The 18780-nt window shown below is 45.3% G+C and overlaps 1 protein-coding gene across 3 annotated transcripts in view; it reads right to left on the minus strand.

The window, feature by feature from the left end:
* Positions 1–7031: 7031 nt before the first annotated feature.
* SNCAIP (synuclein alpha interacting protein) overlaps positions 7032–18780 on the minus strand; it is a 75173-nt gene continuing 63424 nt past the window's right edge. For 2 of the 3 annotated variants that reach the window (XM_006029019.3, XM_006029018.3), the window contains exons 11-12: positions 16899–16969; positions 7036–11069 (exon numbers count right to left, since the gene is read on the minus strand). In XM_006029019.3, the coding sequence (XP_006029081.1) occupies positions 10985–11069; positions 16899–16969 (156 nt within the window). In that variant the 3' untranslated portion in view covers positions 7036–10984. Of the gene's footprint in view, positions 11070–16898; positions 16970–18780 lie in introns of all 3 variants that reach the window. The other variant, XM_006029020.3, reaches the window with a different exon arrangement.

Below are 18780 nucleotides of genomic sequence, written 5' to 3' on the forward strand. Positions count from 1 at the left end.
AAGCCCCTGGAGATAAGCTGGAGACTTCCCCTGCTCTCTCCAGCCTCCCGCTCATTCTCTGCTACTACCGGTGAGTGGGGGTGGGGTGGGGTGGGGACTGGGAGAGCAAGTGGGGAGCTGGGGGAATGAACAGAGGGTGGTAGGAATGAACATGGTGCAGGGAAAATGAGTGGGGGGCAGGGAAATAAATGGGGAGCAGAGGGACCAAACAGTGGATGGGGGGAATGAATGGGGAGCTGGGGGAACCAACGAGGGTGGGGGGAATGGGCCTCCTATTCATTCTCCTATTCTCTCCAGCCTCCTGCTTGTTCTCCTGATCATCTCCAGCCTCCAGAGGCTGGAGAAGAGCAGGAGAATGAGCAGGGGGCTGGAGACCAGCGGGGGCGGGGGGGGTGGGGCAGAGTGTGGCGGTGCACCCCCTGTGAAAAGGCATGCACCTCCTGAACGATGCACCCCACCCCTACTCGCCACCCCCACCCTCCGCCACCAGGGGTGTCTGAGGGCAGTCAGTGATCACTGCTGGCCACCACTGTTGCTGCTGGTGGTGTCTGTGGGTGCTCATCACTCACCACCCCTCCCCCAGCTTCCAACAGTGCCGGCGGTGTCTGCGGGAGCTCCCTGCTTACCACTGCCACCATGCTCCCACCACCACCAGTGCCGTCATGTCCTGCCAGCCGCCGGGGGCATGCGGAGTTCATGCAAGGAACCCACCCCTCCTGAGCAGCCCCCACATCCACAGTCCCTCCACACCTACCCACACAATGACTCACATCCCCCCACACCCAGCCACATTCCCCTACCTCACTTCCCACCCCCTCCTGCAAACCCCACATCCCCGCATCACACACCCAACATGTGATAAAAACCCAAAGCAAACATTAAAACGTACAGATATTTAGGATTTATTTTATTATGATGCTAGAGACACTGGTAGGCTTCCAAATTTCTTTAACATTGTAAATATAACAATAAAACATTGTCCATCTGATCAATCCCCCTTTCTCTCTCTTTTTTTGTTCTAATTGTGGAAGAATGTGGATTTTGGGGTATTTTAAAAAGTGAATTTGGGATGCTGCCTCAGCAGTCTAGCTGACACAAGGGGCTAGTGTCCCCAGATACCAATTGTCTGGGCCCCAGAAGCTCCTGAGGTCAAGTAACCCTGAGCTGCTGGCCAGGGCAGGTTTTAGTACTGCTGCAGCCAGGACAGCTTTCTATACTGCTGGGGACAGCCCAGGTGCTGGCCCTGGGCTCTATCTCCCCCTGGCTGCAGATCCAGGAGGAGCCAGGCAGGGTTATTTTGCACCAAGTGGCACAATTTGCTCCACAACAAAGTGCATGTCCGAGCACATGCCCTGAGGCAAAAGCTGTGGCTCAAAGTTGCACTGCTTCTATTTGAGCTGCTGCAAGTGCACGTGCTGGCATGTGTGGATGTGCCCACAGAGATTAGGGGGCAGATTTGCTGCTTTTTGCACCATTTTTCCTGCAGCCCTGCAATGGGCCCCTACTGCACCGGACGGGACGGGACTCCAGGTTCTGGCTGCAGCTACCAGCACCCGGCAGCCATTTTAAAAGTCAGCCTCACTCTCTGCTGCCCCTTCCCTGCCCAGGAGCAGCATGCCTAGTCAAGAGGCAGCATGTAGCAGCTCTCTCCTTGCCCACTCTGCCTCCCCACACCATAGCTGCTCCAGCTCCTGCCCCTGAAAGTGACGACCAATGCCCTGCATTCCTACTGGTCATGGTGCTGGTCTTGTGGCCCCCGCACGTCCCCCTGCCCAGGCCCCAGGAGAGCAATGCATGTCCCAGTGGGGGCCGGGCACCAGATGTGAGACGCCCTGGCTGACCACCTCCTCCAGCAATCTTGATTCTAGCTCGTCTGCACCACTGCCCACAGACCCCTAACCTCACCTGCCCACCCCCTACATCACACTCACTGCAGACAGATGTCAGAGGAACTAGTTTTTATTTACCTCACATCAAACAGGGCCACCTTTTATCCTCCCCTCTGCCAGGTGCTGTCCATGGCCTGCAGGAACAGCATGTGGCCCTGGCCCTGCTGCTGGAAGCTCTGGCTCTCTGCCCAGATGGAGCCAGAGCGAGTGGCGGGCCTGGGCAGCAGACCTGGGGTCACCTGGGGTGGGAGCTGGGCCAAAGCTCCTGGTGGCTGGAGGCACTGCAGGACCTCCTCTCAGGCCCAAGAGGGGGCCTGCTGCTGGGCATTGGGAAGCTTCCAGGGGGCATGTGAGTCTAGGGTTGGCAGCTGAGCAGCAGGTGGCATAAAGGTGACAGCCAGGGCTAGAACAGTGTCCAACACTTGGCAGTCATTATTCATGGCTTGCATTGCCCAGCTCAGGATAGTATTCTGCTCCCACAGCACCTGAAGTTGCTTGACCCGGAACTGCTGGTCCCATAGGTGATGCATTGGGGGGCACGTGCCCCCCCACCCCTAAAATTGGCCCTTGCCAACCATGGAGTGGGGAGTGCTGGTTGGTGCCACCCGCCCCCCCAAGAAGTGCCGCTGTCACTTCCAGCAGCAGTGACTGGCCACTGGGGGACCCTCCCCCCACTGATGATCAGCAGCTGGTGCCCCCCCCCAGACCCAGGAGGCACCAGTTGCCCATGCCCAGTCCCATTTCTCCTACCTGCCAGGTCCATGCATCCTCTACTTGCTCTTCTAAGACTGTCATCAGCTGCTGGAGGAGAATGGTGCAGTCCATTGTGTACCTCTGGTGGGGCCAGCACATCCACAGTGCCCTGGCTATGGGTGCCGGCAACCCTGATGCTGCATCCCAGCTGTCAAGTGTGGCCTCTCCCCTGTGTCCAGCTGCAGGACTTGCAGATCCATGAGACAGAAGCATTTTGTGAGAGTTTGCAACATTTCAGAGATAAGATGCTCTGTACCAGAGCACCATTTTAGAGATGGTTGCACAGATGTTAGGAGCTGGAAGGGACCTTACAGATCATCAGGTCCAGTCCTCCTGCACTTGGGCAGGAAAGACTGCTGGGGTCAGATGATCCCAGTAAAGTGGGCATTCAAGATGATTTTTGAAGATCGCCAGGGTGGGTGACTATATGACCTCTGGGGGGAAGCTGTTCCAAACCCTAGATAAGATGCTCTGTGTGTTACCCAGCCATAGATCAGGGGTTAAGCTTGCATGGGTGCCCAGGGACCATGATGAGTCAGTTGGGCAGATCCAGTCCCAGGCAGGCACCAGCTGAGCCCCCCATCCCCATGTGCCCCCACTGGGGCTGGGGGGTTGCTGGAAGTAGGCTGCAGATAGGCTACTTCCCCCACCCTGTTTCCAGGGCAGGACAGGCCAGGCTTCTGGCAGTACATGCTGCTGCAGCTCCATACCCCACTGCCCCCCCGACTCCTTCTGCAGGCCAACCGCTTTGCTGTGCTGCTGCCAAGCCCATGGTGCATGGGCTCGGGGCTCCCAGTCAACAGGGATGAGGAGCTGCCTATGCTTCTGTCCTCCTCACAGGGGGCCTCTCTGGGGAGAAGCCCCAGGGCCAGGTCCCCACAGCACTGCCACTGAGGCCCCTGCTGCATGGATCCCAAGCAATGCACGGTGAGCTGTTTGGGCAGACACCGAGGGGTGCCCAACCTACTACACATTGGTACTGCTGATCCTCATGGTGCCCCAGGCACACCTGCATTCCTGGTATGGGACCATGATCTATGATTGTGTGAAGAGCAAGCCTGGGCTGCCTCGCAACCTCTGCTGCTGCCTGGAGAGCTACTTGTGACTGTGCTATGTCTCCCTGCCCACCCCTCCCAATTGAGGAGGACATCATCACCTGCATCGATGCGCTCCTTGGCATGAGGCCCATGGCTACCTAGCTGTAGGGACATGGGCTGCTCAATAAAATTTAGCATTGCCTCTCACCTGAGTGCTGTGGTGGAGAACTCAGGGCTAGGGGAGTGCTGGTGGTCCGGGCAGGGAAAGGGCTCTCCCTTCAGTGCAGGCTTTACCATGTGCTGTCACAGCTGGTGGCTTGGCGTGGACCTCCCTGCTGCTGATGGTGTGTCCTTGGCTTACGGAGTGCGGTGTGCACATGCCCAGTTGTTGTCCCGGCCCCCCGAGAGAAGCTGGCACTGCTGGGAGCCAGTGGTGTCATGGCCAATCATGCCTCATGGCTGGCCATGGGGCTGTAGAGCTGGTGAGGCAGACACTGGCCAGGGCTCCCTGAGCTACTGCAGGAAACTGCAGCTAGGGAGCTGGGTGGAATGGGCTGCTGGGCACCCCAGGGGCAGGGCTCAGGCAGGCAGCCTGTGTTGGTGTATATTGCACAGCTGCAGCCTGGATTCCAGGGCACAAAAATGGCATCCAGTTGCCACATAAAGGACATGGATTTGCGGGCACAGCTGGACCAACGATTACGGTTGGTCATACCAACCCACAGTGTCCACAAGTCCTTGACCTTTACATGGCACTGCTGAGCTGACCAGTTTTGCCCTCGCTCCCACATCTGGCCTGACAGTGCCTCATAAATATGCATGTTGGAGTGCCTGCTCTGCTCAAACTGGCACTGCACTTTTGTCTTGCTCCATAGTGCCATGAGGTTGTCAGTCTCCTCCTTGGTCCAGTTGGGGCCCCAAGTGGAGGACATGGATACATCTGGAGATAGGGAGGAGGCCATGGTGGGTCCTATGCTGGGTCTCTGGGCCCCAACATGGCTGTCCCTGAGCTGCCGGGTCTGGACAGCTGCCAGCAGTGCCCAGAGGAGGGCCACGGCATGTGATAGTCAGTTGCACAGCACAGGCAATGCCCCTCAGCAGCTGTAGGTGCAGGGCAGGTTGCTGGGGGTGTGATGCAGGCAAGTGGTGCTGGCCCTGCTAGCCAGAGACTGCCTGCAGGTGGCCCTGGGAGCTGGCAGCCCTGGCCAGAGGCTGCAGCAGCCTGCAGCACCCTGCTGGCCTGGATAGCATTGTCCTGGCAGCTGCATGGCAGTGGGGTGCAAGGCAGCAGTGCTGGGGTGCTGGCAGGCAGGCACAGTTAGGCTGTGGCTTGCCAAGGGGGACACAAGGGCCTGTAGTGCCCTCAGGTTCCCTGTCTGTGTGCCCCAGGGCTCAAAATGTCTACAGGCTTTTATAGCCATAGTGGCAGCCCAAACCTGGCCCAAGAGAGGCTCCCAGCCTACAGCCCCCAAGGGGCTGGGCAGACCCAGGAGCAAACTTTCTCCCAGGTTGCATCTACACATGTGCATTTGCAAGTTGAAGCAGGATTAAGGTTTTTTACTGTGCAGTAAGTGCGCACACATGTAGATGCATGCACTTACTGTGCAGTAAAATGTGCATTACTGTATCCCATGTAGATGCACCCAGTGTGTCTCACTGGTATTCTTATTACAGGCTTAACACCAAGGCAGAGCTTCGACTACTCTGAGAGGATGGCATACAGTGGATTCAGGCATGTGCATGCTTCTATGTACCTCTCTATTATCTAGCACAGTGATTCTCAACCATTTTTAGATTCAAGGCACCCCTCCAAACCTTTGCAAAATTTAGCAGCATCCCTTTAAAAAAAATGAAATAAAACATATATAATAGGGATATTACAAATATAATTATTCATACATTAGTAATTGATTAGGTCATTATATTTAATTTGTGCCACTGCCACCATGGACAGGTGGAATTGCGCCATATACCTCCTGCAAAACTAAATCAGGAAGTGGCTATGGCCAGAGCACATGCTCTTGCCAGAGCCCTTGCCAGTCTGACCCTGCACAGTGTCTCCCAGAAACAGAGCTGTGCTGGGAAAATGGGATTGTCCTGCATGACTCTGTTTTCAAGAGGCATGTTGGAGCCAAACTGGGAAAAGCTGCAGCAGAAGTCATGTCTGCCTGCATAATGTAATGCAGGTAGGTGCACCCTTCTGCTGCAGCCACTTCTCAGTTCAGCTCTGATGGGCCTCCTGAAAACAGGTATGTGGGGCAATTTCACCTGGCGGGGTGGTGGCAGCAATGATGGTGCTGTAGTACCCTGGCAGCTTTTCATGGCACCCTGGTTGAGAATCATTGATTTGGGAACCTGTGACTGACTTTGTGCCCAGATCTGACTCTATAGCTTCTAGGGAGAGTGCCCTGCTCCCAAGAGACCAGAATACAGCTGCATCATTTGCATACTCATGTCCACCAGCCTGTGGAGTATGGCGCCCCTGCCACTAAGCCCATTCTGTTTAACGTTTTAAGTTGATCTGTGAGGATGAGCAATACAGACCTTTCTGCTAGTTCTGGGAGGCCTGAGGGTAACCAAGGTGAGTAGATTGCCTGCTGCAGTCTTTTGCCTTTTGGCTTGTCCACATGTGCATGGTAGTTGTCGCATGCCGTCTGTTGTGGTGATATATGGTGACTAACGCAGAACTCTCTGGAAGGAGAAGGATCTGCCTACATATCTTTGTGGTTTCTATGAGGGCTCTAATCAGAAGAAGCTTCAGGGAAAAGACAGGTTTATGTGCCACCAACATTTGGGAGGAAGGGAACTTTTTGTGGCTCAAAGGTGCCGTTCTTGGTATTCTACTCATTGCCTGCCTGCCTGAACTGGACTGCCCCAATCAGAGTCTGATCTCTGTGTATTGCTCTGTGAAGATGCATACACTGTCCCCTTTGCCTGCACAGAGAGGCTTGCCACATAAGTGTGAATGGCAAATTTAAGCTGCCTGGGGGTCTTCGTTGACTCTCCAAGGATCTTAAACACCTGACCAGGTCATTCTGAATTGCCCTCCTGGGCCAGGCTTACAACGGTCACAAAGGGCAACAATTAAGGCAAAGCACAATCCAATTTGAATCCTGGCTGCAGCATGTGACTGTTCGTCAGATTTCAATCCAATAGGTTTGTAAAAGGCTAAGAAATATTTGCAAGGTTAGTAGCAGCTGGCTTATTCTTCGGACAAAACTGCACAGCACTAAATCCATTCATGAAGACATTAACTCACACTTAGCACATAATGTGCTGACATTTTCAGTTTACTTTAGACTCTACTGTCAAAGTAATTTCAGACTATAGCAGTGTAGTAAAGTACAAAACAGGCTGCAAAGCACCTTTCAACAAACACATTTCCATGCCAGTTATCAGTGTTACAAATGTATGGATGATGGAATATTTTTATTGTTATGCTGCCACTCATACTTTGTTTGCCATTGATCTTATGTCAGATTAACATTACAGGGAAGATTCTGAGTGACAGCTTGAGTAGAACAAATGTTAAACATAAACTACTGTTTCCCTTGCCTCTCCATCTTGTCATCTTTCTTCAAGATCCTCACAAACTGATTGTGCTGGACCTAGTGTATTTCATTTATTAATAACCTACTGCACGAACATTTTTTCCTTTAATGCAAAATTTAAAAATGAATGAACTATGTAATGACAACACAGCTGTACTAACATAAGATAACACATCGCCCAGTACTCTCCCAATAGAATAAAGAGCCATACTCACATCGATGACACTCAGTGTAGTCAAACACCAGGATCAAAACAAACAAAACCCCAAAACTTCTGCAATGAACAAACAAAACTCAATTTAAACTGAAACAACCTGACAGGATTTTTTTTAAATCTAAAAAAAGAACAGAGAAGAGCCAAAGACTACATTATAGCTGCTATAGACTTTACTTTTGCTACTGGATTAAGTGAATGTAGTACAGATACTATGATAATGGACTGCAATATAAAACCTTTAAGATGCCTAGATAGATGTTACTTATTTTTGAAATTCTTCAGTATGTCTGAAATTGAAATATGCTTTAAGTTCAATGAATGCTTTGTGATAGCCTCATCAGGACAGGAACACAATGGTTCATTAGCAATCACTCCCAGACTTATATAGGTCATGAGCCAGAATAGCTCCATTGAAGCAAATAACAGTCACTGAAGTTCCTGGCTCGTGAGAGCAATCTTCACCTCATGCCTCAGCAGCAAAGAAGGCCATTTATGCATTCTGCACCCACAAAATCCACCTTTATGATTTGCAAGGGATGAAGCAGCCAGTGAGGAGAAAATGATATCCAAATAATCATTTACCTTCTCCTTTGGTTCTATAGTTGATACAAGATAATAATAAGGTAAGGTGACTGTTCCCTCCTTTTCCAACTTGGCTGCCAGGCAGGAAGACAAAGATGACTTGAGAATTGTAGAGCTCGTGTGTGATGTAGAAAGCCAGGAGCTCATTTTTTATGTTGATGGCAGTCAAACTTCTCTGTTGGATTAGTTTGCCACCCATAACTTTCTGCAGGTGAAAACTGGGCTGATGCCGAGTAAATGGATGTATTCAGAAACCCAGGTAATGTGTACCAAATGTGCATATGGATGTCAGTTATAACATCCAGCACTTTCATACTCTTTTATTCTCCTGTTATCTAGGAACTTTTGGCATTATTCCTAGCCAGAACTATCCATGGAATCTTTTACAATAAATTTTTGGTATTTTTTGGTATCCCATTCTATCAGTGCTTGGGTAATTTGATATGGAACACAATTACACTCATTTGACATTGGAAGCTAACCAACAGCAGGTGTCCTCATAAACCCTCATGTCCAGAAGAGGCAATTCCTTTCTTCCAGTACTTGACAATATTTACACCTTAGGTTGTTGCAAATCTTTTCATCAAGGCGTACCTTGTCCCCTGCTGTGGCAAAGATATTATAGACAGCTACAGAGTGCTTGCACACATCAAATCAGTCAAGAGAGCTGCACACATGTTAATCTCCTTGCTGATTCAGCGCCCCAAAGGAATCAAGCTGTCTTTCAAATCTCGGTCCGTCACATTCTTAGGCGAGTCTTCCTCTAGAATGTCAGACCTGTCATCTTTAAGCGTGCAGTTATGGAGGAGCCATTGTTGAGGGGAGAACATTTTTAACATGCTGCAAGTTTGATTTCATCTGAATTAACTGTCTGCCTGTCCTTCATAAACCAAGTTATGTTTGTATACTCTGTGATGTCCATAAGACTGTTGTCCATACAGCTCATATTCTTAAAAACACAAATCTTCAATTTACCTCAAGAAATTCATACATTAGAGACAGGATCCTCACCTCTTATTCTGAAGTCACCTTTCAACACTCCAGTGACTGGAACACATGTACTTCTTCACACTTTGATTTCCATTTCTCATGCACACATGGAGCACTGGAGGCCCCATTTGAGGTATCACTATTCCTAGCTGTCAGATATTTTGGAAGTTGTGCTGTTTTTCTAAAAGCCACAGCTCAGGTCAGCTGGAGTGCACAGCTTATTACTTGTATTTGAAAATTAAAGCATTGCCAAAGGAAAGATAAGGACTGAGGACGTTGACAGAAATTCAGAATTTCATTTCTAACAGTATTTGCTTCTCTATTTCCATTTGTTATTTTTCTAATCTCTCATCATTGGTATTTCTCATCATTGGTATGTTACTTGAAGGCATTGTTGTATAAAGCCTGCAAGCAAGCGCAGGGCATTGAACAACACATCTCCCTGCAAGTCAAAGACAGTTGCAACATTAAACACAACATAATGATGAAAAGTGACCCAAAGTGACTGCATTTTACTCCATCAAACTATACCTTGGCCTCTCACTTTATATCACCCATCATATAATAACTACAAAATTAACTTGTATAATCCCAATGTTGCAGCTAATCTTTTTGGGGGAAATAATGTTACTGGAAAGTTTGCTATCAAGTAATGCTTCTTGTATTTTTTTTTTAAACTCTGTGGAAACCCAATGTCAGGTATTAAAATCTTTCCACCAAGCCAAGGTGGCATAGCTGATAAGAAATGATGTAAAGGAGAGAAAAATGATTAATTTAACCATTGTTCGCCAGTCTCCTTTAGGACTGCATACTTTAAGGAGTGCCTAATGTGATGTTTGGATAACGTATAAGAAACCTACAAGTGAACTCAACGAAGACTTAAAGACTGACTTCTTCCATGAAACTCTAAAATACTAACCCGTAAAAAGCTGCTAATAGCCTTCTTCAACTCAACACTATTTAAAAAGCAAAAATAGAGATGACATTAACAATATAGCCCTGACCTGTGCTTCTATGAATTGCTCAGGGTTACTTGTTACTTGTGCTGGCTTTCAAAGTCTGAGCTAGCTCATGTTGAATTTAAAGGAAGATACTTGATTTTGAAAATATTTGAAACAGAGCCTAACAGAGTGCAGGGGCTTCAGGCCAGAGACTATGTCTAATGCTTAGAGACTATGTCTATGTCTAATGTACAGCATAGAGCCCATTACTAGTACCTGGCAAATAATAAAGAATGATACATGTTAATTCTCACATTTATTTCCACACTTCTAATCTCTCTGTATTTTCTTTTGAAAACAAGAAAAATCCATTAAAATTTTTATACCGATTTTGGACATAATTTGACTTTTCCGAATTGCGTTAAGTCTAGGTGTTTGAACACTGTAAAAGTGGGAAGTTGGAAGCTGACAAGAGCACATCTCAGAAGTGCCTGGGCACATACACATGGTATATTGCTGTGAACACTGTTTTTATTTCCTTTATACAAAAAATAGAAACAACAGACAAAACATACTTGACCAAAAAAACCCAAAAAACAACGCTACTGCCTTGGTCTCATCCAGGAGCCGAGCAGGCAGAGTCCTGACTGAAATTTTTACAGTATGTCATGAAGAAAGGGAAATATAGTCATATTACAGTTTATCCATGCAATAGATGAAGTACAAAAATGTGCTCAGGGGCCAGATCAACGTTCTAGAGGTTGCCTGTGTTATTACAATTTCCAAACCATTACTTTACTCACTCATGCCTTTAAACACTGGACGTTGCAAACAAGTTCAATATCATAACACAATATCATAAAAAAGGGCTTGTATATGGTTTTGCTGCTACAAATTAAGGCATCCTAACAGTCTGTTGTTTTGCTGGTGAGGGTTGTGTCTCGTATTAGTGTTTTAAAAGGATATAGTTCAGGCATTTCAAATCACGCTTGAAGGGAGATAGTGAGACACCATGAGATGTAATTTAAAGAAAGAACTCCTGTAACTCTGGCTCTTCAATTCTTTTTTGGTTGTAAGATTTCTGCCTTTTCCTGTTGATGTTGTTATGCCTGAGAAGAAAAGAAGAAAATTATTCAGGGTCATACCATTAACTCAGAATATATTGTTTAGTGCTCATTTATCTTGTTACATACAGATTTCAAGTTTTGAATTGTAATGAATTGTTCTTTTGGAGTCTCTAAACATGTTTTACTGACTCTCGGCTTAATAATATTTGTCGTCCAACTGACTTCCTTTTGCTTCTCTTGCAAACAGATTTGTGTGCACAGACACAACCCTAATTGCACAAATGGGGCCTTTGTAAACCTCTGTGTAAATTAGGGCACTAATAAAATCTTTAATGAAAATGAATATAATGTTAAACAATTCCTAAGTCCCAGTGAAAGATAATGGGAATTGGACTCCTCGTTAAATCACAAAGTGCTTCAGAAAATATTACACCATGCCAAAACAATAATTATACTGTGAGCTTATTTAGGCAAGGACAAAATCTTATTTGTAGACTGCAACTGTTAATTTTTTCAGTTTTACTGTATAAACATTTTTATCTGAAACACCAGTAAGGACCCCTTCTGTATAATGTGCACCTTAATATCCCATGTAACTGGTTTTGAAAGGTGCATACTATTTATGTTCCCAAAAATGTTACCCTTTCAATTAAAGCAGCAAAACTAAACGGACCGCCCCCCCCCACAAAAAACCTTTATAAAAAAACCCATGCAAATCATTACATAACAAAAAAAAAATTCAGCTCAGAATACTCCAGTGCCTTTTATTTGCCTTTGCTGTAAAACCCAAACCTGTTCTGATTCTCATCAATGAAACCCTTCAATGAACAAGTCTTCAATTGGATTTTCAAAAATGCTGAAAGGGGTTAGAAATCCAACTCCCATTTTCCAAATGAGTTGCATACACTCTTAAAAATCCTCCTTTTGTTTCTTTCTTAGTGGGAAGACTCCTGCGATACAATCAGCACATAGGCCAGATCCTGGGATGAGGTTAAAACTTCACAAAGCACAGGTCAAGGGTGTGCCTCTGAAAAGGTGGCTTCAAGCTCACATTTTCACAGCCCTGATCTTTCTCCAACTCAGTGCAGGTTTGCTGGGTCATTTAATTTATCCCATGCTTCAATGGCCACAGAGGGCTGAATGTGCAGTGAGCAAAGGGCTGCATTAGCCACACACTCTTCATGGCTGGTTTTATTGCCACAGGTAGTTTACAGGAGATGACATCTCTCCAGACCTGCCCAGGACGATGTGGGAATGATGCAGTCAGAAATATTTGGCTAAGTACAGATGTTATACTTTTACTGATATATGTGATCAGAAACCAGCCTACACCCATAACAGAACAGAAGTTTGGCGCACACAGACTGGTTTAAAAATGGTGGAACCTGGCCCTGCCACCAAAGGGCAAATGTGTATTCTGTTTGCTACTGATCTGAACTACACTGCTTACAGAAAACCAAGTAAGTTAGATCAATTCTACCTCAGGCTTTTTGAATGTCTGGACCAAGTCTTCTTGTTCTAAAACCCTGCTTGGTACTGATGGCCAGTTATTCCTCATGCCCACACTTACAACGAAGGATGAACAAAGAAAAATGGGGTTTAAAATGGAAAACCAGAGACAAGTTTTCTCCTGCAAATTATTCTGCTGCTCTTGTATTTACCAGGCATTGCTGACTTCAACTGTCTGCACAGTGTTTAATTTGTAATACCTTTCAATGGTTTTAAATAGACATTTTGAGCCAACTCACCACTATTCTTTTACGTCACTGAATTATGCTGGGTGGGCCCTATCACCCTTCTGAATGTGTGGGCCACACAGAACTGAAATTGATCTCCTTCAGACATGGGGCTCAAACAGCTGCCATGTTGCAGCTCTGCAGCTGCTCCGTGATCTGTACAAGGGATTCAGTTTTTGTAGGTCCCACAATGGCTGGTTCATAATGTACGACTATGAAAGCCTGGACAAAGGAACTATTTAGCTACCTCTCCTTTTTGGGCTTAAACATACCCATCAACAATGTCAAACATAGCACAGCTCTGAATGAATTAGTTTGGGTTCTGGAAACAGTACAGGGGGCTAGATAGCTCTGAGAAGGGCTTATTTGCTCTTTGGAGTGATATGCAAACCTGCTTCAGCTACCTAAGCCAGTTTATACAGAGTTACCTCAGGTATCTCTGCATGGCACTGCATGATACAGTGTAGACTTGTGCATTGTAATTTGCAACTCACCATGCTGGTATTGGAGGGAACCTTAGTGCTTTTTATTTATTTATTTTTACAGTTCCCAGTTCCTGCCAGCCTGAGGGATAAAAAAAATTCACTTGGGTTTCTAGTTTGACTCTCTTGGTTGCAAGCTGAGATTGGCTACTGTTTGTACTGTGAGAGCAGTACATACCATTCCCTTTGCACAGAAGGCACTGCTGACTTGGTATAAGTGATCTTCAGACCAGTTTTGCACTCTTACTCCCAGACTTGTCATCTACTGGACCCAAGAACTTACATTGCTAAAAGTTACTGTTTAATAGGCACTTGGCATTTTAGAAGCATATACCATTAACTACCAGGGACCCCACGATGGTGGATTTCCTTACTGCACTAGTACATTAAGATGCTAACAGCCACAGGCTAATACAGAGTGGGGTTACCATATGTCTGGGTTTTCCCGGACACGTCTTCTTTTTTGGCCCCCTGTCCCCGTGTCCAGTCAGGTTCTTAAAATGTGAGCAAATGTCCAGGTTTTTTGCTTTGCTTCTGCTTTCCTGGACACTAGCAACTTGGCTGCTTGGGGCTGGGAGCAGCGGGCAAGGTGATTAGCTGTCAGGTGTCACGTGCCCAGGTAAGAGACAGAGCGTGTATATATATGTATGTGTGCATGCATGCGCACAAGCACACGTGCAGGAACTGCATGGGCAGCAGGGGCGGGGGTGGGACAGGGTGCTGTGGGTCAGAAGTGAGGGGCACTGGTAGGGCTAGGGGGGCACTGGCTTAGAAGGGAGGGGCAGAGGCAGGGCATAGGCATAATACTGCTCCCCTCCCCCCCCACAGATGCCTTCTTTTTTGATACTGGAAATATGGTAACCCTAAAGAGCCTTTTACTGATAAGATGCATCAGTGCTCAATTTAATCTACTACGGATCTCAAGCGACTTAAACTGTGAAAACTAAAACACCTCACTGGCATCTAGGGTACAAAGAATTGCTAACATTTGTTTGGATTTGTAACAATCAAAAACTAACCAGTCCTTTTAAAAAGAAAAAAAGTCATTCTCTACAATTGGAATTTAATTTTAGGCTATTCAGAGAACTACAGTGAATCTCATTTTAAAAAGGCACTGGAAATTTTAATAAATGTCTTGGTTATCAAATTATGGCCAATTTGGAAAAGTAAATAGCCAACAGAGCCCCTGACATAACTGAATTTTTTAAACACATCTATAAATCAAGCAAACAAAACTACATCCCCAAAACATAAAACATAAGTGAAAAAAGAAAAGAAAATGAAGATACACTGTAGCCAGGGCTGAATGGGAATGAGACTGATCTCAAATTATTTACCACATGCTAATAAAATCCCACATACAAAGCAAGGGTACAAAGACTAGTACTCTGTCAAGATAAATAAGCCATGGATCTAAAGACCTGCATAGGGTTATAACTGCAGAGATTACTACTCCCTTTTTCAGGAAGGTTTTTCTCTTCGGGAGCAGCTGTGTAATGCCTCAATCAGAATTACAGTCTTCCAAACCCTTCCAGGGGAAAGTCATACTCTTCCTAATGACTGGGAACATGAATAATGATGATTCTTCTGCTGGCCCACTGATTCTCACAGGCCGTGTGCTTTGATGTGGTAGAAAAACAACAGGCACATACTTACTCACTTTGAATGTTAAAAAATCATGAGAGACTAAAATGTATCACAAGATTATAGCAAAAACCTGAAAAACCCTTAAAAACATACTACTTTCTGGCCTACTTTTTTGATTTCTGACTTTTGGAAGATCTCCCCTGTTTTAGAATTTGTTTCAGGAAATTCATCCTGTAAGGAATAAGACATATTCACATCAACAGAGGAGTCCACCGTTTTTACTCTTGGATAGCAGGGGATGCTTCCCAAAGCACGAGCCACACATCCCTCCTCTGTACTCTGACCTCTGCAGCTTCATCTTGATAGCAGGCACTACCTCTTGCCTCCCTTCTTCCATGGCTGCTGAGAACTTTTCCCTTCAATTCACACTAGGTAGCATGGACCCCTGCTCAACTCCTTTCCTCTCCCTGGATGTTCCCATAGTCAGTTCTACAGCAGTACAGTAAGGTCAGACTTGGCTCCATGTAGGCAGGAGATTGGGTGAGATGCACACGGCCTTGGGATAATTTTTCCCTCCTCACCCATGCCATTCCTTCTTTGATTCTCGTCCCTCTATACAGAGCTGGGCATGGGAACAAACTGCCCCAACACTGGCTTCTTCATTCTCCATCTCCTCTGGGGACAAAGCAGCACAAATAAGGGAGAAAATTTCATCTGTGCAGCACAGTAAGCAGAGAAAATTCTTTAGTGGGATGGCTAAACACTGCAGTCCAAAGTCTGCAGCTCAGTCTCCCAGTAGAGGCCTCTACTGATGGCAGCCAGGACTGCGGCATCAGTTACTCCTCCAGTAGAAAGCCTGTGCTGCCAGGAACTTCTCACGGGAGGCCAATTTTAATGCAGTGATGTTGTGAGCTGGCAATCTTATAAGATGGTTCTAGCTCAGGGACTACATTAAGGGCCTCAGAACTCTCAAAAGTCCAGGAATCTCGGATATTTGGCTGGAGAATGTCAACTGATTCTACGAGACATCAATGTACTTGACACATTTCTTACGTTAGAATAGGTTGAAAGTAAAGAGGGGAAAACTGTATACAAAGTGTTGTGAATGCCTGGATTCTGATTTCATTGACAGTGATATGAGATCAGAAGCAGATCCTAGTTTGAGCTATTTAAATGAAGTTTCTCATAAGTCAGAAGTACCCGGGTTATAAAAAAATCTAGATACAAGCTCAATACATTTTAGAAAGGGATGTTTTTAAAATAACTTACACTCCTGATGTGCTAAAAAAAGAAATTTTAAACTTTTCAAATGTTCAGTCAGTACCTTAAAGGTATCATGCTGGTTATGTTTATGTTCAATAAAGGACTTTAAATCCTGATGAAACTGAAAAACTACTCACAAAGTTGCTTGCAGTTGATCAAAAATGATGGGGCTGTTTATAGAAAATTCTCTTTTAAAACAAACATATATCTTATCCAATGCTGCTTTTTCCTAGGTATGTTTATGGATCCTGAGGGACTGGTCTCTGTCTGCCTGACAATCCTAACAGAGTATACTTAAATAAGAAAGATTAAACTCATGGTCAAAATCATAAGATTTTGTTTTAACAAATTTAATTTCTTCTCAAGTCTGAGGCAGGGTGAGGAGAACACTGTACTTTATGTTCAAAATATGACTGAAGGTTGATCTGCCCTTCTCATGAGAGGAAATTTAATTTCCATTCTCATCTGGTACTTGATTTTCATTCAACGGAGACTAAGGGCTATGCCAAACTGAGCTAAACTGCATGGTGGATTTACGAGCATGACTACTTTTAATGCATGCTCAGCACTGAAATCTCTCAGCTAGTTTGCTTGTGACATTAGCAAAAAAATCGAGCACAGGTTTTTGTATTTCTAGGAAATGAAGCATCACCCCCGTGCATTCCCTCTCCCCACACAAATCCCATGCCACATTCATCATTTAATCTCAGGTGTGAATGATTTTAACGAGCACATGCAATTAGGGAAAAACAAACAAACAAACAACAGCAAAGCAAAACATTTCATTTTGCATCAGCACATACCAAGCATAGTTATACAGGCGTTCTTCAATCAATGTGCTAGAAGAAAGATTGGTGTAACTGGAATAATGCCCCTAGGGAAGTACAATGCATAAATCAGTTGAAAACATGCAAAGAGCTTATCACATGCATAATATATACTGGCCTATTAAAAGGAAACATGCAATCAAAAGACTTCAGTAGGGCATTTTTAACAAGGAAAACTTTAAAAAAAAGTTACTTGAAACCATATGTAGCCTACTACTTTGTCAAGGTAAAGAAAGTTAACTGCCTGTGTTGAATAGCTGTGAAACGCCAATATTTCCAAGTGAATTTCATATTTAACAAAGAAAACATGTAAACAAAGCCCCTTCACATTCAGCAAGCATTTTGTAGACCAGAGGCCAGATCCTATTCCAACTGGTAGGCAAATAAGTGACCTTGGGGGCCTAAGTGCAAGTCTATTTAACCGTGCTTGAGGGCCTAGTCAGTGCAGAAAGTGTCTTGGTCCTCCTCTTCCTCACTGCTTTTTTGTGACTCAGTCAGAAGGGTATGAGGATGATGAGTTACGGAAGTAGATCAGTTCTAAATGACTTGATCAGGAAACACACTTAAGCACCCAAATCTGTGCAAATGCTTAATGGATGGAAAAGAATGTGGTCCTAAGTGTCGTGCTGCATGCAATGACTGACAGAGTCAACATTTCTTTTCAAATGTCTTAATCTTACTTAGGCAGACAAGGTTCCTTAGGTGAATTTGATATCTTTTATTAGACCAACGCAAATGGTTGGAGAATAGTTATTAAGCAAGCTTTCGGGTTCAAAAACCCTTCGTCAGGCTAAGGAAGCTTCAGCAGTTGGTGTGTGCTCTTCCTGGATGGAATCTTACTTAGTGAGCAAGGCATATCATTTATGAGCTCATGCTCTGTCATAACATTTTTGATCCTCTTATCTCAGTGAAATATTGGAATCCATCCTTTTTGAAAGGGTTGGATTTTATGGTGTTAAAATTAATTCTGTGTTTAAATGGCAGCTCAACTAAACAAAATGTAAGGCAGCTTAAGGCTCAGATTTGTGTCCCTTACTCCTGCTGCACAGTTCTAAGCAAACTTTACTGTGTGGTCCCCTCTTTGGTCCTCTTTGTATACTTTCATTTAATATTTTGGCATTACATGCTCTATGGATACTGAAGTCAAATGTAATGTCACCCACAAGATGCTCTTTCCACTCTTCTCCTTTTTTTTAAATATCTGAACGTAGTTTTTCCTCCCACCTTGTCTTGTTTGTTCTGAATGATATTTTTATACGGTACATAATTTCTCCCTCTTTTCTCCCTTCATCCTAGTCCCCCTTTATGTTTTATATTATTTTAGTTTTTTTTCTTACCTTCATCTTTTTCTGGTCATCCTATTAATCCTTCCTTCTCACACGTCACTATCCCTCACACAGATTATTAGCCATGACACCCCTCATATTTTCTGTTCTCCACCCCTTTAGACACAATCCTTCCCATACACACACACTGCACTCGCATTCTTTGCCTTGGTGCATCCCTTTCATGTTCTCTCTACTTCAAAGAAGACATTTAATTTGGGGGAAGGGGTTCTTATCCCTTTTTCAAACAAGGGAGTAGTTCACTTGAGCAGAAGCAGCCATCTTTTCCCTGTGTATTATAGAAAATACATTTAGTTGCATCTCAAGGATGTGTGCAATGATCAGAGTACAGACCACTCTGCCATGAGTACTCTCAGATGATAGGTATCAGGCAGGTACTCTTCTTGGAGAGCAGGATATATAAGAGGAAGAAACCTGAAGCTGAGAAGGGTTTAGGAAAGGCCTTATGCAATGCATGGGACAGTACTAGAGCCCAGAGTGATGCAGGGAAGAGCAATGCAGCCAGCGGGAGA

This window comes from Alligator sinensis, unplaced genomic scaffold (genome assembly GCF_000455745.1).
Source record: "Alligator sinensis unplaced genomic scaffold, ASM45574v1 scaffold1451_1, whole genome shotgun sequence".
Taxonomy (NCBI): Eukaryota; Metazoa; Chordata; order Crocodylia; family Alligatoridae; genus Alligator; species Alligator sinensis.